Source organism: Ruditapes philippinarum, unplaced genomic scaffold (assembly GCF_026571515.1).
Source record: "Ruditapes philippinarum isolate M1 unplaced genomic scaffold, ASM2657151v2 ctg935_1_1_1_1, whole genome shotgun sequence".
Lineage (NCBI taxonomy): Eukaryota > Metazoa > Mollusca > Bivalvia > Venerida > Veneridae > Ruditapes > Ruditapes philippinarum.
Genome location: NW_026855136.1, coordinates 356084 through 381977, shown reverse-complemented (window position 1 = coordinate 381977; position 25894 = coordinate 356084). Strand labels below are relative to the sequence as shown.

Sequence of the window (25894 nt, the reverse complement as noted above, 5' to 3'; positions counted from 1 at the left end):
CATTGAGTTTGATATACATGATGGTTTCTAACCCAAAAGATGGTGTGTCTTTATATAGGTTAATCAATTTAAAAATTACAAAGATATAGCCAGTTACAAAAAAAACAGAGAATTTCATTTATTTGTCCTTGACTGTCAGGGCCAATAAAAAGTCAAGGTCACATCTAAATTATTCAGTATGTTTGTTTGGTATAGAGTCTTTTTTTGTTCAAGTTTAAATCAAATTCGTACATAACTACTATTAATAATTATTAATTACCAAGTTACGGTCAATGATGGTAAAAAATAGCAAAACATCAGTAATTTAACTTTCAAGGTCAACTTCATAAAAAGACAAGGCTTTTTTTGAAATTAATCACATTACAATAAGGGCTTATCCTAAATAACGTTTTTTTATTATAATATACAATCAATTCATTCAATAATAACAAAGTTATAGCGAAAAGAAATACAAATTTCAATAATTTGGCCTTCAAGGCCAATGTCAATTATGAGTAAAGGTCAAGCCATGTCTAGTTACCTTGAAGGTATGTCCTACCTAAAAGATAAATATGTTCAAGTTTGAAGACATTCCATTCGAAAATTAAAACGTTATGGTCACTTATAGCAAAATCAGTAAAAAAACAAGCACAATTTAGATATTTGACCTTTAAGTTCAAGGTCAATTTGGAATGAACGTCAAGGTTAGTTTGGTCAAATAAAAGGTCTTTTCCTAAGGGTTATTGTTGCCAAATATGAAGACAATACACAAAGAAATTTATAGTCAAGGTACAAGTTTGCTGAATGAAACGGCATCCGAAGTGACTATAACAATATACCGAAACAACCATTGTTCAATCACAACTTAAATTTAAACACATTCTTAATCCTGTGGCGCAGTAGTCATGTCCGACTAAAGTGCATAAAGTCACATGTGTTGTAAACTTTAACACTTGCAGAAATGCCATATTTGATGTCAGAAAAAACAATAAGAAACCGTTTGTTTTAAGTGACACAATATAAATTGTCCAACTTTAACTATAACAAAATAGTCACTTGTTTAAAATAGTGATAAAACTCTAAGCAAGTTCAATTTCTTTTTATAAAATATTGGCTAAAGAGATTTACCATTTAAATCAGTCTAAGGTGTATTTGATTAATTTATTTATATGTTGTACCACTAAATAGTCATCAGACTTTACATAGAGTTCCTTATTCATGACACCCTAATTTGTAATCACGTTTTTTTTCAAGTGTTAACTGTAGAATAGATCTTTTGTAAGTGATATCAGCTTGCAGATCTAGACAAGTTTCCATATTTGGTAATACAGTAAAAACTCTGAAAACCGGACCCTGTCCGGACTTGACCAAAAGTCCGTTTTTCAGAGGATACCGGTTTTCAGAGGTTTTATACATTTATTGATAATTATGATGTGTTTGAACAATGACTTTGTTCAATCATGTTGTATTTAATTTTCAACTCTTTTGTCTAAGTCATATTTTAATTTGTTTTTGCAATTGATGTCTTAAGTAATTTTATTATGCAATCCATGAATATAATTCATAAAATCAGAAATTAAAACAGCATATTGTCTGAAATATATCATAATATCTTTTTCGTTAGCTTTGAAATATGTCACTAATTGAATTTAGTATTACTATTTTTGCATATAATTGATATCAAAACAAAGATAACTTAAAGATCGAAATTTAAAGCAAAACTGGAATCGTTTTAACAAAGTTTACCAACTCTTTTAGACATTTTATAGTAAATAAAAAAACATAACACATTAAAAACATTTTGAAAAATCATATATCAATACGAGGAAAGACACAAATATGATGAAACAGCCATAATTGAATTGACATACTGACAAGTGTTTTCACACTTGCATAGATAAAAGGAGACGTCCATTACCTGGTAATTGAACATGTCACCTGTTGAGATTATGTTTAGATCTACATTAAAGTACACAGAAAGTTGACACTTTAAATTCCTGTCCGGTTTTCAGAGGATTTATTATGCATATTTAGCATTAGAAATCATAGAAAATCGTCCGGTTTTCGGAATTCAGAGGTTCCGGTATTCAGAGGATAATTTTCAATGAACATAAGGAGAAAATACGGGACTTTTAAAATGGTCCAGTTTTCAGAGGATTCCGGTTTTCAGAGGGTTCGGTATTCAGAGTTTGTACTGTATTAAAAAGTGGGGAAGGTAAAATGGCTGTGACTTTAAAATGAGCCTGCGACATTTCCAATTTTGCCGTTTTGGGTTTTCTTTAGGGATTCTTATTTTCTATATTTTGATGCATTTATCATTTTTGCACTCCGATTAGTGGCATAAGAAGTGACACCTTCAACTGTCCTTTTGGTACTCATTAATAGTAGCTATACCAATGCATTGTTCTGTATATATGTTATATTATTTAGTGTAAAATTTTCAATATCTTAATAAGCCGAACACTGAAATTGCCGACTAGACTTTTGTGAAATTTTCTACCAATTTATGTAACCCTCGCATATCATTTAAGTCTTCAGTGATAACCCTGCTGCTTGAATTGAGGATAACATATTCATGGGAATGACCGAAGTGTGTCATTTTCATTTTATTGTTTTTCATTGGTGAAAAATGGCTGTTTTCATTGAAAAGTCTCCCGTTACAAGTTCAAATTGCTATAAAACTATAAATAATGCTTCAATACTAATCAAACTTAACACAAATGTTGACTGGACCATTGCCTTTGAAACGACATGCTCAATCTTAAATTTCATGTTACCATGGCAACGACGGGATATCTCAAAATTGCCAAAAACTACTATTTTGCGTTGATTTTTTCCATCAAAATTGATTTAAAAGTGCTGCTCAATGGATTGAGATAGAGTCAAAGGCTTTTCAGCGTTGGTTACACGTTACCTTATGATCGACCTTGGGTCAGTTTTAGCCTCTCACAAGTCATAAATTTTCTTGGCGATGATTGGGACTGCCGCCCCCTTCAACCCCCCCCTCCCCTCCCAAACAAAAGGGGGCACATCCCCTTTGTGGCAACCCACTGACTTATCTTTTGGATAGGGGCGGCGCCGAAAAAGTAGTCACTTTTTAAAACAAGTACTCTCAAACAAAAACAAGTGTTGGGGGCCTAAATAAGGCATTTTTCACCATTTGAGGCAACAAATAGGGGGATGAAAAGGCGTTAAAAGGCGTGTAAAGCGGAAAATTGTTTAGCAGAAAATGATGAAAATACATGAAATTACCCAAAATCGCGTTTTCCATGTTAAAACATGGCCTAACATATAATGTTATAATTTTGAAGAAAAATTATTTTTTCGTAGATTTTTTTATTTTTTCCATTAACCCATTAATGCATGAGCATTTTGTAAAAAATGGCTGTTTTCATTGAAAAGTATCCCGTTACAAGTTCAAATTGCTATAAAACTATAAAAACTGCTTTAATACTAATCAAACTTGGCACAAATGTTGTTTTACTCAATGGCAAGAATGACCAAATCCACCCATCGATCAACATTTCAAAGTTCAAGGTCATTGAAAACCGTTAAACTATATACCTTTGCAATGAAATGAAAATGTGCTTCCACACAAAGCATGATACATGTCTGCATCTTCATTAGCTTTCCCTTCCGTAACCCTTAAAAGGTCCATGTATCTATGTGAACTAGACCTCTACATATTCACCAAATAGCTTGAAGGCAAAATCATCCACATCCTTCAAACCCCATACATGTACTTTTATATGCTCTACCCGCTAATCTAACTTACGCAATCCATCTCGGGATGTTTATTTGCAAAAACCTTGTCTCGGCCTAACGGCGTCAACTTTTTTTCAGCAGAAACATCCCTCGTTGTTACCCGAACCAGTTTAATATCCTCGCATATACTATAACTATTACAAAGGTAATTAAGGTATCAACATTAAACTGTTATTAACTGTTATAAAGAATAAAATGGTTACAAAATGATTTAAAGGCCAGACTTGTACACATAATCTTAAGTTCACATTATTTTCACAGAAAATGAAATATAAAGAGAGACCTTAAGTACCGTATGCAACAATGACGTAGAAACAAGAGAGCACATGTTCTGGCAGTGCAATAATGTAAAACAATAAATTCATGTAGTTTTTACTGAAGAACCCTTTTCATCCATAAATAAATGCGATACGTTTTTGGCTACAGTTTTGAGGATGAACTGTTCGAACAAAAAGAAATAATACTTTCTAAATGTGTTTTCATTGCATGAAAAATAATCATTATAACATATTAAGGGTCTTTATGGCTGTTTAACGTTTTAGATCAATGAAAAATGCTTTCAGATGTCGCGAGGAAAGAATGATTCATCGTGTTCTTTTGTTTTTGTCTCTTGTCTCTTTTTTACTTACGTGAAATGAGGCAATATAAATCACACACGTATATATTATATTTTTTCTTGTGTTTGAAAGTTCTCTTTTTTTCTTTTTCACGTCTGTTTATTTGCGAGCGCGCGTGTGTGCGAGCGTGTGTGGCGTGTGTGTTTCGTGTCCTCTTTTGTTGTTTTACTGTTATCTGCTCAATTTATCAATTTATGTTTTAGTGTCCTTCATTTTTAGAATACCTTTCATTTTGCATTTAAAAATCGCCGGACGAAACCACAGTGGAATGTGCTTGACCAACTGTGGTTATGTAGAGGATCAAATAAATTGGGTTACCTAAAAATGTGTTTTCTTATTTCAGTTAGATTCAATTTTGAATCGGGCAGTGATGTATAAAACCCCTTCAGGACCTTCGCAGAAAAAGGATGACTCTTCACGTGATTTATGTTACACTTACTCGTGTAATGCTACAGCAAGAAACATGAGTGAGGATGAACAGAAACAGGAACAAGAAAGATTGATGATGGAGATACAATGCTTGATGTCAGATGAAATATTTGACGACGTTGTAATAACACCTACACCGTCAGATAATGTAAGTTTCATTATTATTTAATCTATTTTTATTATGAAAATTATTATTATTATTGTTATTATTATTATTATTATCTCATTTGAATAAAAGCAAGTTATGCCTCAGAGAAAAATTAATATTTCGTTCTGCAGAAAAAACACATGTTGCAATAATGTATTTAGAACTTGTGATATGCTTATCACTTGAAGAAATAAAATTGAATGGGAGATAAATTGTCATAAAGGTAGCAAAGATTAAACAAAGTAGTATTTTGACTTCCAAACAAAATACTAACTCACTTTAATTGTGTCCTGCTAGAACGCAAAAGAAGCGAAAGATATATCATCTGTATGGTCATTGGGTTACGTTTTGGAAACGATAAAAGGACGCCTAAAATGAAAAGTTTTTGCAAAAAACAAAATGATAGCATTCCTGAGTCTAACAGTGCCTTGAAATTAGAATTCAAAAATCGAAATCAATTTAAGTGGATCAACATTTTTGCCAATGAAAAGAATGTATTGCTCGAATAGGAAAATACTTCCTGGAACAATATCTTTATAATTGTATAATTGATTCTTTAATTAACAAGTATGTAAAAAAAAGGCAAACAATTCTTTCAAATCATGTGTTTTAAAATACACTGTAATACAGCGTTACCGTAGCTAAAGACATGTGATCACATCAATCCTGGTATTATTACATTTTCATCTGTCTTATTTATATTTCAGTGTAGTTTAACAGAAAGGTGAGTGTTTGAACATTGTATATGCATAATCTGGTGTCATAAACTAGGCCCCAATGCTCAAACGGGGAAAAACCTAGTAATAAATCAAAAGGGTGATTTTTTAGCTAAAATATCCTGGACATTTGTCAATAATGTTGCTTCTATGACTATAGCTAATGTTCGAATTATGTTCTTTTGAACTCAAAAGTAACTTTTAAAGCCAAAAATATGGAACAACATTGTTAAAGTGACCTGATACCCATCCAAGGGTATATAATGCGTGAACGGGTGAATATCAAATTAAGTTTTCATTTTGCTATAATTCCTCTTTATTTAATAATTAAGTTCGCATAAACAATAAATAACGCAGAGATCCCTACTAGATTTCTGTAAATATCTATTAGAATTTACACCTAGTTTATAAAAAGAGTGGGACAGTCTTTTTAGATTTTAGGCTGATTTATAATTTTATTCAAAACATTTTCCAATATCAACTGTTGGTCAAACACCATTTTGTCAGTTATTCTTATGAAATATAAAGTCAATTCAGCTCAACTTGACTATGAAAATATGAGCATAATGTCACTTTAAAATCGACAGGTTAGAATTTCATTCCAAGTATCCTTGAAATATGTCATGTCGTTTTGATGATTTCTATCTCAAATTTAATTTTGGTCATCATGGGTTAAAATAAGGCCACAAGCATTCTAGATGTTATATTCTAGAAATTTGCCAGACATGTTGTTTTAATGATGTATAATTCGAGATTGTTGGAGGGTCACCTTTGTTTAAAAACTATGTCACAAAGCCCAAATATGGACAAAACACAACAGATATTATTTTCTGCCAAATCTAAAGGCAATCATAGCCAGAAAGATAGCTTCTGTTATTTCTAGGTCAAATTTGAAATAATTCTTTGGGTTAACAGTTAAGATCTAATAATTATATCGGTTTCGTTCATATGTTACAATATTTATTGTTCCTTGCCATTAAGATTCATATCGCGAAAAGACCATCGTGGTCCTGTTGTAATTTTTAAGACGACATGCCTGACGATAGTTAAAAGATATGAAGTTACATTTTTACTGTTCTGAATTAGTTTATATATAAAATCATTTTAATGTCATGCTTATTCAAAGTCGATAACAAACGTGTTTTGTGTTGCATAATCTGCTGCGTAACATATAAACAATACCCGATTTGAAGAAAAGAAACAATTATTTCGACAAAGTTCGGGATGGTTTTTTCAAAACAGGTCAATGTATAGGTTGGTATGTCTCAAACATAATTTCAAGCTAAAGTTTATACCGATACAATGGTTATTATATAATTATGATGTATTTATCAAATTATTACATGATGTATCTTATAAATCATCACATACTGTTGCCAAAATAACAACAATATCAAAATAAAGGCAGTTATTTGGTTTCCTTATATTTTTTATGCAATCCTGGATCTTTTGCGTTCCTCTACCAGCACGTGGCATCAGTAAATTAGCATAACTATTTGGTATTTCCTTCCAATAACTGAGCTTTGTCTTCATCATTTCACAATATTTTAATTCGGTAGATTTTCGAAAGTGTTGTAACATTGGAGTTACTGTTGCATGACGGGATCTTTCGTTGTATCGGTAGATTAATGTGTTCATTGTACGGACAGATGAAGAAACTATCCAATATTTAAACTTTGGATATTTTTCCACCTAATATTTATCAGAATAATGGACAATAATTTTTTGTACTTGCAGATGTGTAAATATAATGTCTAAGTGTTGGACAAAATAAAAATGTTTACTAAGCATTATATTTACAAAATTTGCTAAAAAGTGTTAATTTATAATACTTTATATATCATCCTAAGTTAAACCCTTTAAAAATATATTTGATGATGTTTATATCATAGACTTGTTCCCATAAATCAATAAATATTAGCCCTCGAGTTTCTATTATTTGTAATTATACTGAATTCATTCACACAAACATTTCTCAGTTTAACAAAAATAGAGTAATTCTTTACAATATCAAATGCCAAGAATCCATGCATTTATCTTTTTTGATGCAATATGCACATGCCTGTTGATGGCTTAATGAATTATAAGAAACATAGGTAATATAGATTTTTTTAGATTAGATTTAGATTTTATTCAAGTTAATTCTAGAAGATAGACCCATAAGGACAATATATTTACAAATAATCAACACATTTACATAAAATGCATACATGTATAAAGAAATCAGCATTTATGTACATAATAGATATTTAACATTATTACCCGAAGTAAATGTTAACATACAAATGTTCTGTTGGTAAGATATATAAGCACTATTTATTAAAAGATATCTTTTTTCCAGAACTGATCATATATTTTAACTTAGTATATTCGAGTATATATTATACAGAAATTAACACTATGTTTCAGACACAATGTTATTGAAAGAAAGTATACAAAAGAAATCAGTGCAAACGAGCCTGTGTAGTTATTGCACATTTTTGGTGAATTGCTTCTTTTCATTACGATAATTGCCCTTGATTAACTGCAGCCAGTGAAACGGCTTTGATTTTTTTAAATTTTTTTATTGAAGCCATGCAAAACAACAATTTCGTTTAGTTTTATAATGAAATAAAAACAATAATCACTGATGATGAGACATTCATAATTTTAATTTGTTATTTCGTAAGCCGTCATATACAAATTTCAAAAGCAGACAACTGATTTAACAATATTTATATAGGAATACTCGAACGACCTAGCTAAATCCGTCAAATGGAAGGAACTTTACATATTAGAAACACAACAAAAATGTCGTTCTGAAAGATCTCCGAGGATCAGAAATCATATATTTTTTATTGAATGAACAGGGATTTTATGGCCTTCACACGGCAAAACCTCACTGACGTGACGGTCAAATAGAAAACAACGGTATTTCAAACGTAAAAAGGAACATGTTGAGGCTCGGTTAACTTGCACATGTTAATGTTCGACAGTGGTTTGTGCAGGCTACCGTCTAAATAAATGCTTAAGCAGAATTTAACAAGTTGAGAATTACATTATGCCATATTGAAGTTCTGTTCTCAAACGTTTTTAATCTATCTATGTTATCCTCTTCAATCTCAGTACTATTCAAACAACACACTTTAGTAATGTTTAATGGATAAACATGTATTTAACTATTGAAAAGTGTAAAAGGAAATATCAAACAGGGATAGCGAAACAGCCCCACCACCTTAAAAACAACGACAACGACAACCAAACAACTTCAAAACTAATGATACAAACGCGCCGGTTAAGGGCGATAAAAACGTGGTGGATAGACAATTTTCCAATGTGAAACATATATTTTTCAAGTAATCAAATACATTTAGGTAATTGCTTATTAATAATAATCTTAAATTCTAAAGCCTATGAAACAGTCACATTTCAGGCTAAATCAAGGCATGAGTATCTTGTAAACTATCTTTATTGTGAACCCTAAGAATAACACAGATTTACACGAGTATTTATTTGACATAAGTCAACAGGTAAAAAGAGGTATATCTGAATTCTAAAAGTTTTAAAGTTTTTGAATTTTGTCTAGAACGTTCTGGGGGATCGAATTCCTCTTATTTATTAAAACGATACCAAAGTCTAATCAGTTACATATTATTTATCATTTGGTGATTAACCTGTCCGTGCCCTGTCCTGTTTTTGTTTGGGGTCCGCCTGGGCTCCTTGCCATTGGTTCTTGTTGCTGGGTCAAATGGGGGTTGCGTTCATTGAACGCCGCCTTTCCTTGTTGATCTTGTTTATCATATTTTATTCTCTTCCGATCAAAATTTATTTTTTGGTTCAGCTACTTAATCGGGTTAACACATACTTGAAACTATATATCACCGAGGCCTTAGATTATCGAGACTGTATCAAATTCAGAAAGTGCATTGATATGTATGATTTCGTGATCTGTCTAAATCAGTAATGGTAATTAAGATTAATTTTCAATATTTCTAACGTTGAATGTCATTTGACTTTTCGAAAAAATAATCAGCTTTGTATAAAATCATATAAAACACTTTGGATAAAACCCGGCATTGAAAGACACTTATTGAGCTATTATTTTCAATAACCCTTTGTCCGGTAAATTTGATTTTATATAAAAAAAAATTCATACGGCGTCGGTCTATAGTCGTATAGTCGTATAGAATTATTATGTTCTTTACCACAAGGAGTACTGCCACTTTTGCAAGCATTTTCATAGACTTCCTGCTCATAAAAAAGAGTAAAAACGAATACATGAAAAAATCCCAACACAACATTATTGAAAATAATGCAGGCTCGGTTTGATTGCGCCTGTTCATGGACGGTACTGGCAAGTGCAAGTTACCGTCCCCGCCCCTCTAGCACCGGCTTAAGCAGAATTCAACATTTGACACGAAAATAGTGAAATTTTGAATTTAGAAACATTCTCAGATGTGTTCATACGGCGGTTATCATAGAACCTTCAATGTGACACAGTAGTGACATTCCATGAAAAGCGGCGTATGGTCCCCAAGTAAAAGAATGCGTGCCCTAAACGAGAAAACAATGAGCCTCACTAAATAAAATGGAATTAAGAAAGAGATCTGAGGTTATGAAGCCTGCGTATCACAGACAAGACATCAAAAGACACATTTATAAAAGCAGGCAACATATCCTAAGGGTGAATATACAGTATTCTGGAACCACCCAAGTTGAAAAGGCCAAATAGAAGAAACAAAAAGTACCACATTACATGTATACACGACAACAATGTCGTGCTGAACGATCTTCAATGATCAAAAATATAAAAATCTGGAAACAAAGTGATCCCTCGGAAGCCTTAATCACAACAAAATTACAAGAAAACTACAGACTCGGTTTGATTGAGTCTGTACATGAGGGATAATGAATAAGTGCAACATATATCACCCCCCTAGCACCGGCTTGAGCGGTACTCAATTCTCAACACTTAATAGTGCTGGCATTAATGATCCCGAAGGACCAGAAAAATATAACAACACTGAAGTGAAGTACGGGGCAATTTTTTACAGCTGTCACACAGCACTTGACACCTGCTGTTGTGAAGTATAAAAATCTGGAAACAAAGTGATCCCTAGGAAGCATTAATCACAACAAAATTACAAGAGAACTGCAGACTCGTTTTGATTGAGTCTATACATAAAATCATTGATTAATTGTATGGGGAGACTTCTTACAGCCGCCACACGGCTTTAATAACACGGATGTGACAATAAAATTGAGTAAAACAGAATCCCTAAAGAAAGCCTAACACGATATTATTGAAAATTAAGTCTTAGAACTAAGAAAGCCAACAACAAGGATTTTTAAACTAAATAATACAAATATGATCACCAAAATTGATACATATTTTGGAAAATCACATTTAAATAAGTTTATACAGAATGCGTGCATATGTGTTATTACTGTTAATGATTATTTAAGAAATTATTACAGTCAACATATAACAATCCAGCGTGGCTTTGACTTAAATAACAGTCATTTGAAACAGTTTTTCAAATAGTCCCTACTATATGACATACATACTAGAATCTTGATTCATAATTTCATGCAGTAAATGTCCATTAATAACGTAAAAAAAGTGTAATATCACGATTTTGAGCCCGCGATGACTTTTACGATGGATTCTTTACGGTGTTATTATTTACTAATTTTAGTTTATTTACATAGAAATGCATTCCTAAAGTACAAAAGTTGCTATTGATTTCATTGAAATAGACAACTTTTTAAGGCATTTGTGTAAAAGAAACACTCAAAACAGAATAATCCTTCAAAATGGACTAACAAAACTCAAAAATTTGATATACGTTTTTTATGTTTAATAGGTAATCCATTTCTCCTAAAATAGTTAAAGAACTGTTTTCAAAAATCAAAATGGACCAGAAAATAACTATACCTGTCTTTAAAAATCTTTTTACATATAGAAAGAGAGAACCTGATATGTAAAGCAAATATATTTACTGCTGAAGTCAACGTTGCGAAAAGCCAATATAATGTGGTTGAAAAACTTCTGTTACGATTTCATGATGTTTTAAATCTGGAGTCCAAGTTCTTGTTTTTGTTTAGGTGACAGGAAGCCGAAAAAGGAAATTATGTTCAGTAGAATCCCTTCTTAAGATCACCCCGTTTTTAAGAGCACATTTTAAAAGAACGGAATTTTCTATTCTTTATGTCAATTGTTACATGATCCAGAGTTAAGACCACCAAGCTGATCCACTTTTTAGACTGCCAGATTCAGTCACAATTCATGTTTTGTTCTTTATTTGACCCCACTATTGAGACGACTGATATTAAAGCCAACACCTACCTAGATCTTAATTTTGTCGTTATGTTATTATTATCTATTTGAATGCTCTCAGGTATTGCACTTTATTTCACATGTTGGCCAAAGTTCCTTGTTTGGCTTTACGGCCCACAACACACTTTGTGTCATATGCGCCAAAACAGGAAAAAATGTACAAGCACGTGTAATTGGTTTATCTCGGGTGTAACAAACTAAAGGAAACACCAGGGCTCAAAACCATCTTACCTGCTGGAGCTAAGAGATGCGTCGATTTCAAAGCCACGTAGACATACGAGGAAATAAAAAAAGAATCTTTGCTAAAGATTCATTATATACTCAGCAAGTAGAGTTATTGTTACCAAAAAGCATTTTAACCTTCAGTTAGTAAACTAATATTGACTGGATTGAGAAAGCCCAGATTAATATAATTCATGATACTATTGTCTAAAGCGTCATGATGAAATTGTTTCTCTTTGATGACGATTGTACTCACTAAACTTTATTTAACATTTTAATGTTTAAACAGGTGACGATGCAGCATTTCGAATAGCTTTCAGTGAATATTTCACTCTGAAAAATTTCCTTCTTTAATCTACCTACAGATCAAGATAAATTTTATCGAATTTTTTCACTTTACCTTAAAGACTTTTTGACTTTTTTTTAAGTTACATCAGTTAATCAAATGAAATTAACAAGTATTCTTAGATTTAGCTAATTCATTTAATAAACTTGAACTGACTCACTTTTAGCTATATAAAAGTGCTTGACGCGGTATGACCACAATCAATCAAATATGTGTTTAAATTATGTGAATAATTGCGAAATAAATAAATTTAAAAAAAATCATTCGCGATTATATACATATATGCATTCTTTTCAAAACATTGTTGTGTTTTTTGAAATGAGTAGTATTTCTAAAAAAAAAGTTTTGTCATTGAAATTGAGGGTATTACACTGACGTTCGAACATGTTTGTTTCTATACTAATTTATATACTTGCTAGGGTTGTCCAAAAAATTCGTGTACTGCAGTTATTGTCGTGTGAGTTATTGATAAAAAAACATGAATTATATATCACTTTAAGGGGAAATATGTCTCAAATAAGAAAACAAAAGAAAACAAACGTGTAACCGGCGTGTTGGGAAAACGAATCGTCATACCGTTACATTATTAACGTAATACCGGGTTACTTCATTACTTTGATGCATCACTGTATCCTTAAAACACTATAGTCCAAGAAATCCGTGCATAAAATAGGGTGAATTGTGCACCTCTTGTGAAAAGCATGAAACTTGGCATGGTGGCAGGAAATCGTATTTCAATTCATTTTAGCATGGGATCCACTTTTTAAAAATCCAAAATGGCCGCCAAAATCCAAGATGGCCACCATATATTAAATTTCAGAATAATTTGGTATTTCAGCTGTATTCATAACTAGATTTGTATGAAGTATCCCCAGTTAATTAAATTACACATCAATTCATATTCAAGCCTCGGATTTTTTTCAGAATATTAAAGTTTACAGTTATAGTCATTACAGATCAGTATGAAATAGCACCACTTTAATATATTACACATTTATATATATTCAAGCCTCGGATACAGGTTGTGCAAATCCAACATGGCTGCCAAAATCCAAAATGGCTCCATATGAAAATTTTCACAATGTTATATTTGTTAGCTGTTGTCGTAATTACAGAACAGTATGAAATAACACCAATTTATAATTATTGTATTACATAACTACATATCTATTCATATGCAAGCCTCAGATCTAGGTTTTGCAAATCGAAAATGGCTGCCAAAATCCAAGATGGCCACCATATTAAAATTTTCAGATTATTTTAGTTTACCAGCTGAAATCATTTTCAAATTAGTATAAAATAGCACAAATACATTATATTACATGCTTTTTAAGCATATCAGCATAAAGATAATCTATTAAAGATATCAAAATTGGTGCCAAAGTTAAAAATGGCCGCATAACCTAATATAATTATGAAACTGTTTAAAACATCCATTTCATATTGTTCTCTTCAGCCTAGATTCTTTAGTGATATTAAGTGGTTTGATACCTAAATTATCGGTAAGTTAAATTGTAAACAAATATGTTATCTTGTGTTGAAATATATAGATTAATCTTTTATAAATAAGTAAATAATACATAAAAACTAAATGAACAGATTTAACAATGTATTCGTAGCAATAATTTGATATAACGGCATATTTTTATTATTTCTAAAATATCAGAACAATTCGTACTTAAAATTATTCGAACTCAATGCCATTCGTACCAATATTCGAACCATTATCAATATCTCTTGGATGCTTGATTTCTTCATCTTCAGTAAACGATTATTAAATACAACTACGTTATTGGGTATAAATAGAGCTCAAAGCTGCGGACAATCAGTCTCTGTCCAGCTGCCGAAGTGTCAACACCACAGAATTAATTAATTAATATTTTAGTTTAATTACTTGGGTTCTTGCACTATTTACGAAGTATTTCAATTGCATCAATTTAACATTGCGTTAGGTGTAATTGTTATTACTAAAGTATTGAAAACTCGATATCCAAGTGTTTTTTTCTATATATATTAAATAGCCTTAAAAGTGTTACCCAAATTTTATATTAAGTTCAAGGACCACTTATTATCTTTCAAACACATTACTGTTATAACATTAGTTAATTAAACTTGATTCCAAGCTTGAACAAATCATTGTATAATCATTTGTAACTAATCAACTGGCAAAGTAGCCATAAGAAAAAATATATATAACAGCTAGCCCGTGCACGTTACACTTATAATTAAACTGTCTCAGATTTATCTTTTAAAAGCATTTTTACATTGTTTAAGAACACAATAAAAGAAACAACAAAAGAATATCTTAAACAAAAAAGAATATCTTTGCTAGTTTTAGGTAATTTCAACGGCAAGTAACTTGCAATCAATGTAGCTGACCTCCTATTGGGTCATTATGAAAAGTTAAAGGAATGGAATAGAACTTTTTGTATATTCTTACCAACAGCTTTGCAATTTTCCCTTAAAAAGAAAATACTTCATAATAATAATTTCATAGGATTATAGGCTATAGAATTTATATTTTGATTAGAATAAGAAAATAAAACGTAACCCAAAGCTACTTTAACTATCTATATTTCAGTTCTGAGTCAAAAGAGATCAGTTCTTAAAAATTGTATCTGGATACTAGACAAAGTAAATTGCTGAAAATGTTAGAAATATTGATATTTCAACATTTGTACATCAGTTCGTTTTTATTCTTACTTAAGTAAGGCACTGTTTTAAGTGTTATTCATAACACCTATTGGTATAGTAGTGAGTGATGGTCCAGTTAAGGTCAATTAAGTTTTATTATTAATGTGATTGTAGAAGCTGCAAATAAAAACAAAAAAAAGCTGAACAAATGACAAGATACAATGATTTTCAGCAAACAGTAAACAAATTCATGAATTAAGCCAAATGCAGCATGATTTCACTAGTTCTTGTGTACAGTACTTTTATGACAGTTGTGGAAACAAGTAAACAAACAAAAATAATTCAATCTATGTCAACAACAACAGTATTTAGATTAATAATTTGCTGAAGCTTTTAAATTGATTTTGAAATAAAAATAAAATAAATTTAAAAAAATAAATGAAAAAATAAACTGAGATTAAAAAGCAACAATCTATAATATCAGGAAAGACACATGCTTATGAAAGGCTTTATCTGGCATTTCAACTGCTATAAAATAAAGGAAGAAATAAACAAGAAATTTAAGGGCGTTGCCCCTGGAATGCAGCCCCGAAATTCGCAGTGGTCAGAAAGTTAGTAGTTCAATCTTACAAATTATCAAATATAAAGAGGTGTCATATTAAGTAATGAATTACTAATGTTATAATTCCAAACGCGTAGTTTGATTACCGAAAAACCCAAGATATTGATTTTGTTCAATTTTATTCTGATTTTCTAATTTATTCACAAGACCTTGCCAAGATAATGCCATAAGAGCCTGATTCCGTTATCAGAACAGAACATAACACTTATTTTAAATTTAGGCACATACAGGTCATCTTCATATACAACATATATATACATGCATGAATATGGAAAATGGTAATCTATGACACAAAATATGCTGCTCAAATTACTTATAAAAATAACTCGCAGACGGTCACAAGGATGCTGCAAACTTCAAATTTTATTAAAAAGAATTGACAGGAGAAGAAACCCATACGTCTTCCGACACTTACTAGTATAATTTATACTGAACATTTGAGCCGCCGGCCGGCAGTAAACACGCGGAGCTCTGGCTGATTGGTTTTCCCCTTCTTTCCGGGGAGAAAGAAAGGGACGGCTCGGCGGCCGAGAAAGAAGGGAAGCCGTTAGGAATTATGTGCACTTAAACATACAATACAGTAGAGGATTATTTCACCCTTTTAATGCATTAACATCTACAGAAGCGAGGACCCATTTAAAGCCCTCATCCTATGGGCTCAGGATTTAACTGCTGCAGATATGGATGCACAAAAACATCCATTTAGAGTCATTCTTGAGTAGAGTATAAGAGTCATTCTTGTATATAAGGATATGACTGTTTCGGTGATTCTACGATATGTTGTTTTCCGCATAAAGAAACTGGTTTCGTATTGATTGTAACTCGTTTGTGTGTTATGTTTTGATGATATGGTATCTAGGGGCCATCGTTAAAATTAGCGGTAAGCACGGTGTAAAAATCATGCACATTAACAAGAGCTATCAGTAGGACATCATAGAGTGCTCGACTGTTCTCAGTGCTTGATAGCTGAACATGAAGAATTCGATATATTTAAAAGGGCCATAATTCTGTCAAAATCCATTATAGAGTTATTGGCCTTTAATAGTTACCTTCTATTATGCTCATAAATAAGTGTATTAGGTTTATACCTATTCCATTATGTAATTTTTACAAAACCAATTCCCATGCAAAACCTTAGCCAAACTGGAAAACTGACGTCTTTTGTGTACAATATCGCTCCCTATTCTTCGAAGTATCAAGCTAAATAATGTGCACTCATGCAAGTTTTTTCTCTGTGAATGCACATCTGTGTGTGCAGGTTCTGTGCAGGATGGCCAGTTTATTAGTGTGTTATATGTATGAAGAGTGTTGATCAAATAAATTATCTATATCATAGAAATTTGTCCAAAAATCATTCTTTAATGGCGGCCATCTTGGATTTGGAAGCCATATTGAATTTTCTACCGATGCTACTAAAGCATTTTTCCAAGAAATTACTATTTTTGACCTACAATGTCAATTTATATCATTTTCATGCCGTAAATAACTTCATTTTGTCATGTCCCATGTACATTGTACTTTTGGCGGCCACATTTTGGCGGCCATCTTGGATTTTTAAAAAGTGGATCCCAGGCTGAAATGAATTGAAATACTATTTTCCTGCCACCATGCCAAGTTTCATGCTTTTCACAGAAGGTGCACAATTATTTCACTGATATCTTGAAATACTACGTTTAAACGTCAAAATTTAGGGAAAAGTGTGTGTATTTATTCCTGATGTCACTAGAAAATATGACGTCATTTGCCGTAATGTAACATTCGTAAACAAAAATTTCCGCGTGGTCGTCAATACAGTCATTACGTGAAAATGTCAGTCGCTGAACGTCTGGAAATACGGACGATCATTACAGTTTGCACAAATATTGGTAAAACACCGACAGATACCTACAAAGAACTTAAAAGAGCAAGCAGGACCAGTTCAATGTCACGAAGGCTGGTTTTTAAAATGGCACAAACGCTTTGATGAGGGGCGAGAGTCGGTAGACAATGACAACCGGTCAGGCAAACATCCGTCCGTAAAGGCGGCGCATGTGAAGAGGGTTGTCTAATATATTCGTGCACTGGTGGAATATGTTACATGTAGGTTGTATAAGAACAATAAAAACTACAAAATACTTTGCATCAGTCATTCATATATTGACAGTAAACAAATTACGACATAAAAAGCAAATTGCACTTTACAAGCAACAAAAAATTAATACAATCGCAGTAATGAACTGACTCATTTTTTTGTCGTGCGCCGGTATTACGTTACCAAGGTAACTATATGACGATTCGTTTTCACGATACACCGGTTACACGGCTTTTTCTTATGTTTTCTTATTTGAGACAGATTTCCCCTTCAAATGATATATAATTCATATTTTTTCATCAAAAACTCTCACGACTGCAGTGCACGAATTTTTTGGACAACCCTAGTATTAACATATTTTCGTAAAAAAATAATCATGTGTTAATAAAAAGCTGTTTCACTTAGTATTTCCCACTCAAACAGACACGCACTCATCATTGAAGACTGTAATCTAGCAATATAGCTGACATAGCACTCGCTGATCTTCTGTTCAGTTCATATGCTTATTACATAAATCCAAAATTTTGTTAATCCGGGATATTGTACATTCATTTAAAAATGTCGAGTACTAGTATTTTATTTCATTTTCAAAACTAACTATCTTCTGGAGGTTAAAGATGCATATACTCCAGATATTCGAACCAACTAAGTCGCCGCTCTTGCAGAGATAAACGGTGGTCCCAACCCCTTAAAAGAACCCCTGTCATTGAATACGAAGCCACGTTTAACTACGAGGAACTATTATAGTAAAATTGTTGTTCAAGAGTCACTCAGTATTTAACCAATAGACTTATTGTGACTAAATATTGAATTGATAAAGCTAAAAGGTAGCGAGTCCTGTTTTGAAATTATATTTGCAAGAATGACAATCGTATGATTCAATGGTCAGTGCAGCCATTTAGAATAAAAAAACAACATTTTAATTAATCTTTAATAATTCTGTAAAAAGACATTGCTAACATTACATAGAAATTATCAAAACTGTTTCAGTGTTTGTACATTATCTCGCCCTCTCTAGGGTTTAAATTAATGCCACAGTGCCTAAAATAAATTCAAAAATTAAAAAGTTAAACTTAAAGTGTTTTTAGTGATGTTTATACTTTTAAAATCAGCAGCAGAAACTTCAAAACCTCCTAATATGCTTGGTTGAATGAACTTCTGAATCCCAGAGGGAGCTAATATCTACAAACAGATGACACTGTATGTAACAACTTATCTGATTGGTCTGCAAATTGCAGCTAATTAAAATTTACTTATCAAATGCATAAGGTTTATCATTTGTTTACATTATTATTCTAAAAAAAGATAACTAGATGAATAAATGTTAGATCAGCCTCTTGTATCACACTTAGTTTAAAGACCAGAGTAATAAAAAGTAGAACATTCTTTATATATTATATATAACTATATAAATGAATATTAGAACATGCTACAATAATATCAAACTTAGAGTCAAAATTAAACAAGTAATAAGATTATAAATTTCATAAAAGAAACATATTCAGTATCATTATCTTTATTAACCTTAAATCCAAGTTAAAGGGACGCCACTGAAGTTTTTTGATATGATGGGACTAATTTTTTTTTGCATAAAATGTACCATTTGATGTAGGTTTAGACCTCTAATTTTTTTGCAAAATTTCAGATCATTCGCGCACTTCGTTTTTCCAGAATAATTATTCACATTGTAAATAAATGACCCAAAATGAAAAGCGTTTAAACACTTTTCACTCAAATCGGACTAAGAAAAGCATATAAATACGATTTTCAATTATTTCAAAGTATATTTCTTAATTATCTTTGCATATATATTTCTGTCTAAAGTGCCCCAGCTCATTTATGTAAGAAATTCAAATGTTATGTTTTTAGGCTTTTAAACCTCAGTGGAGTCCCTTTAAAGTTGAAGCACGCACTTATTTCTTTAAAAGATATAAATACACTAACTTATTTAATTAAGAACATACTTTTGTGTGGAAAAAAATGCTCATGATAATTATATACAGCTGTTTCACTTAGTAATTCTACTCACTAACACAGGCCAAACTCATCACTTGAGCCTATGATCTAGCAATATAGCTGACATTACAATCGCTATTCTTCTATTTTGCTCCTATGCAGCATAAAAACAACATAAATGCCCCTCTCGTTTTAGGTTCTTCACCAGCCCTTTCTCTGTAATTTCTTTCGTATTCAGCATCTTTTTCTTTCCTGTGTGCTTTTTGCTCAAATCTAAGTTGCCGCGACTGTCGATCACAGTTTTGCTTTACGCTTTTTTGAATTTCTATTTCCAAAAGCTCTGCAATTGAACAACACTTTCTAACAAAATAATGAACATGGGAATATCTTAAGAATGTTTAAAATGGCAAAATTGAAAAAGTTGCAGGCTCGGTTTGATTATTTCCGTTCATAGATGGTATTGTCAAGTGCAAACTACCTTCCATGCCAATGGCACTGGCATAAGCAGAATTCAATATTTAAATATGAAATGGTAAATTTTTTAATTAAGAAACATCCGCAGATGTGTTCACACGGTGGTTATCATTGAACCTTCAATGTGACACTATCGTGCCATTCCGTGAAAAGCGGCGTATGGTCCCCCAATTAAAAGAAAGGGTATGCCCTAAACGAGAAACAAAGGGCGGAACTAATCAAATGGGATCAGAGGTTTTGAAGCCTACATATTATAGATAAGACGCCAAAAGAAATAGTTTCAAAGCAGGCAACATATCCTAATGTTGGTTCACATTTACTCAGGTAGGAATATTGGAACCACTGTACTAGAAAATGCCAAATAGTTCAAACAAAAATACCACAAACACAACAATAATGTCGTGCTGAAAGATCTCAAATGACCGGAAGTATAACAATTATAATAAAATGTACGGGGCTACTATTTACAGCCTTCACATGGCACAAAGAACGCTGATGTGGCGATTAAATAATGAACGTAAGAATTCCTAAAGAAATCCCAAAACCGTAAAATTGGAAATATTGCAGGCTCGGTTTGATTGAGTCTGTTCATGGACGGTACTGTCAAGTGCAAACTACCGTCCAGGGCCCCTAGTACTGGCTTAAGCAGAATTCAACATTTAAATATGAAATGGCTCTTTTTTAATTTAGAAACATCCGCAAATGTGTTGACACTTCCTTGCCATTCCAAGACTAGCTATGGTGGCTGATTTACGCCATGTCGTATTTTCGCTCTTTCGCCTCAAAATGCGAAAATGCGAAAACACAAAGGGACGACAAAGTTGGACCTTGTCGTCTCTTCGCTTTTACGCATTTTCGAGGCAACAAAGCGAAAATACGACAGGAGAAGGGCGAAAAAACGACACATAAAACATGTCATGTATTCGCATTCCATCTGTCGTATTTTCACCTTTTTGAGGTCAAAATACAATCATGCGAGTATAACTTTGTCGTCTCTTCGATTTTTGCTGTTTCGCATAGTTACATTTTCGCATTTTTGCTTTTTTGCATTGTTACATTTTCACATCTACATTTTCGCATTGATGCATTTCCGCTTTTTTGCATTGTTACATTTTCGCATTGTTACATTTTCTCATTTTCGAGTTCCGGTTGTACATGCGCAAGGAGACATTAATTTATTACCATTATTATTGTTATTATTAAGTTTTGTAAATGTCTGATAACAATGATATATTATTTGATATATAGAGAGAGGATGTTAAATGAGTCTAGGTTTAATGCTCAAATTATTGAACGAGTTGAATAAAATTATATTATGCAAGCCTGGTACAAAAAATGTCAGTAGCGGTTACGTTTAGGTATTTTCAGATTGATGTCTCCATGCGCATGTGCAACCGGAACGCAAAAATGCAAAAATGTAACGATGTAAAAACGAAAATGCGAAAAGATAACAATACAAAAAAAACCGAAAATGCAACAATGCGAAAAATGTAACAATGCGAAAAAGCGAAAATTCGACAGATGGAATGCGAATATAAGACACACACGATTTGTATTTGATCTACACAACCGCCTTAACAAAAACGTTGCAAATTTAATGTGTGCCAATTTTTAATCAAAACCTTAGGACCATAATGGGTAAGTTTTTGATCGGCATTACTGAACCTGTAACACATTTTTAGCTCACCTGAGCACAAAGTGCTCAAAGGTAAGCTTTTGTCATCACTCTGGGTGCGTCGTGCGTCGTGCGTCCTTCAAAAAATGGCGTCAAACTTTTCAAACAAAATCTCCTACTTAACCACATGGCCAATTGCAACCAAACTTTAGAGAAATGATCCTTAGGTTGGCCCCTTTTAAAGTTGTTCAAAAATTTAAATTCCATTAAAAACTCTGGTTGCCATGGCAACCAATAAGAAAAACTTAAAAAATATTCTTCTAAAAAAACCCTAAGAGCTAAGGCTTAGATACTTGGCATAAAACATCTTTTAATAAATGCCTACCAAGATTGTTCAAATCAAAGCCCTGGGGTCAAAATTGGCCCCGCCCCAGGGGTCATTGATTTTCCCTATATGCATTTAGTAAAAACTTAAAAAATCTTCTTTTAAAGAACTGAAAGAGCTAGAGCTAAGATATTTAGCATGAAACATGTTCTAATGGGTGTCTACCAAGTTTGTTCAAATAAAAGCCCTTGGGTCAAAATTGGCCCCACCCCGGGGGTCATTGATTTTCCTTATATGTGTATAGCAAAAACTTAAAAAATCTTCTTTGAAAAAAACCAAATAGCTAGAGTTAAGATATTAAGCATGAAACATCTTCTAGTGAGTGTCTACCAAGTTTGTTCAAATAAAAGACCTTGGGTCAAAATTGGCCCCGCCCCAGGGGGTCTTTGATTTTCCCTATGTGCATATAGTAAAAACTTAAAAATCTTCTTTTAAAGAACCCAAATAGCTAAAGCTAAGATATTTAACATGAAACATCTTCTAATGAGTGTCTACCAAGTTTGTTCAAATAAAAACCCTAGGGTCAAAATTGGCCCCGCCCCAAGGGGTCATTGATTTTCCCTATATGCATATAGTAAAAACTTAAATGAACTTCTTTTAAGAATTCAAAGAGCTAGAGCTAAGATATTGAGCATTAAACATGTTCTAAAGGGTGTCTACAAAGTTTGTTCAAATATAAGCCCTGGGGTCAAAATTGGCCCCGCCCCGGGGGACATCATTGATTTTCCTTAAATAAAAATGTATATATATGTGTATAGCAAAAATCTTTTTTGAAAAAAACAAAAAAGCTTGAGTTTAGATATTGTGCATGAAACATCTTCTAGTAAGTGTCTACAAAGTTTGTTCAAATAAAGCCCTGGGTCAAAACTGGCCCCGCCCCGGGTGTCATTGATTTTCCTTGTATGTGTATAGCAAAAACTTAAAAATCTTCTTTAAAAAAACCCAAATAGCTAGAGTTTAGATATTAAGCATGAAACATCTTCTAGTAAGTGTCTACAAATTTGTTCAAATAAAAGTTCTGGGGTCAAAACTGGCCCCGCTCCAAGGGTGTCATTGTTTTTATTTATATGTGTATAGTAAAAACTTGAAACATCTTTTTTTAGAAAACCCATTGAGCTAGAGCTTAGATGTTTAGCATGAAACATCTTTTTATTGGTGTCTACCAAGTTTGTTCAAATAAAGGCCCCTTGGATTAAAATTTGCCCTGACGGGGGGGGGGGATGGGGAGTAGATCATTGTTTTTCATTATGTGTGCGTAGTAAAAACTTAACATTGTGAAACATCTTCTAATGGGTGTCTTCCAAGTTTGTTCAAATAAAAGCCCTGGGGTTGAAACTGGCCCCGCTCCGGGTGCCTTTATGCAGGTGAGCGACCTCAGGGCCATCATGGCCCTCTTGTTTATGGTTTTATATCATAAATATGGTGCTCAAATTAAGATTTATCAATTTTGTAAGTTCCAAAAAGCATAAAGATGTTATCAAATTTAACATTCCATGTAAATAAAAAAGAAGGTAATAAAAAAAAAAAATTCTATAAAGTCTAAGTCAAATTTTTCAATAAGAAATGAATGCATATATTTTCATGATTAGATATATGTGCAAATATTTGCAGTACATATTTTACGTATTATTCGATGTTTGAAAATTGTTTGATAAGCATAATTATATACATATATACAGTTTCACTTCAGTGTGGTATACAACCTCAATTACAACATACAGGATCTTTAAAATTTGCTGATTTCAATTAAGATACTTGGTTTGATAGACCAACAATTTATCAGACTGTAGATTACTTAAATATATAAGTCGATATTTACAAGTTATTCTTGAAATTTGACAGATATACAAGACATAAGGTAATAAAAAAACATTTCTATAAAGTCTAAGTCAAATTTTTCAATAAGAAATGAATGCATATATTTTCATGATTAGATATATGTGCAAATATTTGCAGTACATATTTTACGTATTATTCGATGTTTGAAAATTGTTTGATAAGCATAATTATATACATATATACAGTTTCACTTCAGTGTGGTATACAACCTCAATTACAACATACAGGATCTTTAAAATTTGCTGATCTCAATTAAGATACTTGGTTTGATACACCAACAATTTATCAGACTGTAGATTACTTAAATATATACGTCGATATTTACCAGTTGTTCTTGAAATTTGACAGATATACAAGACATAAGATAATAAAAAAAAATATTTTCTATAAAGTCTAAGTCAAATTTTTCAATAAGAAATGAATGCATATATTTTCATGATTAGATATATGTGCAAATATTTGCAGTACATATTTTACGTATTATTCGATGTTTGAAAATTGTTTGATAAGCATAATTATATACATATATACAGTTTTACTTCAGTGTGGTGTACAACCTCAATTACAACATACAGGATCTTTAAAATTTGATGATTTCAATTAAGATACTTGGTTTGATACACCAACAATTTATCAGACTGTAGATTACTTAAATATATAAGTCGATATTTACAAGTTATTATTGAAATTTGACAGATATACAAGACATAAATCTCGCAAATTTCGGTGTTGGTGGTAATTCAATATTGTGTACGTTATTAATAGCTCTGATTTGTCAAAACTAATTTTTTATAGTATACAACCAATAAAATTGTAGTAACTCCAATAAAGAAACAAATATTTCTGGTTGGGAAATTCCATTATACAAGTTAAATATGTTTTATCACTAAAACGCAACTTAATAGAAACAAGAGGGCCATGCTGGCCCTGAAGTCGCTCACCTGTATATAGGCCCACAGAGCGAGGTCAGTTTAAACCCCAGGGCTTTTATTTGAACAAAATTGGCAGACACCCATTAGAAGATGTTTCATGCTAAACATCTAAGGTCTAGCTCGTTGAGTTTTTTAAAAAAAAGATTTTTTAAGATTTTACTATACACATATAGTTAAAAGCAATGACATCCCTAGGGCGGGGCAAGTTTTGACCCCAGGGCCTTTATTTGAACAAACGTTGAAGACACACACTAGAAGGTGTTTCATGCTTAATATCTTAACTCTAGCGATTTGTTTGTATTCAAAGAAGATTTTTAAGTTTTTGCTATACACATATAAGAAAAATTAATGTCCCCCGGAGCAGGACCAATTTTGACCCTAGGGCTTTTATTTGAACAAACTTTGAAGACACTAACTGAAAGACGTTTCATGCTTAATATCTAAACTCTAGCTATTTGGGGTTTTTCAGAGAAGTTTTTTTAAAAAGATTTTGCAATACACATATAAGGAAAATTAATGACCCCCGGGACAGGGCCAATTTGAACCCCAGGGTTCTTATTTGAAAAAATTTGGAAGCACCCATTAGAACATCTTTCATGCTAAGTATCTTAGCTCTAGCTCTTTGGGTTCTCTAAAAGAAGTTCATTTAAGTTTTTACTATATGCATATAGGGAAAATCAATGACCCCCTGGGGCAGGGCCAATTTTGACCCCAGGGCTTTTATTTGAACAAACTTGATCGACACTCATTAGAAGATGTTTCATGCTAAATATCTTAGCTCTAGTTCTTTGGGTTCTTTAAAGGAAGATTTTATAAGTTTTTACT

General features: G+C 32.2%; 1 protein-coding gene across 1 annotated transcript in view; it reads left to right on the top strand.

The window, feature by feature from the left end:
* The first annotated feature begins 4715 nt into the window (after positions 1 to 4715).
* The window catches only part of LOC132742224 (guanylate-binding protein 1-like), a 199447-nt gene continuing 178268 nt past the window's right edge, over positions 4716 to 25894 (top strand). The window contains exons 1-2 of the mRNA XM_060730559.1: positions 4716 to 4938; positions 5646 to 5662. Coding sequence (XP_060586542.1) covers positions 4732 to 4938; positions 5646 to 5662 — 224 coding nt within the window. The 5' untranslated portion in view covers positions 4716 to 4731. The remainder of the gene's footprint in view (positions 4939 to 5645; positions 5663 to 25894) is intronic.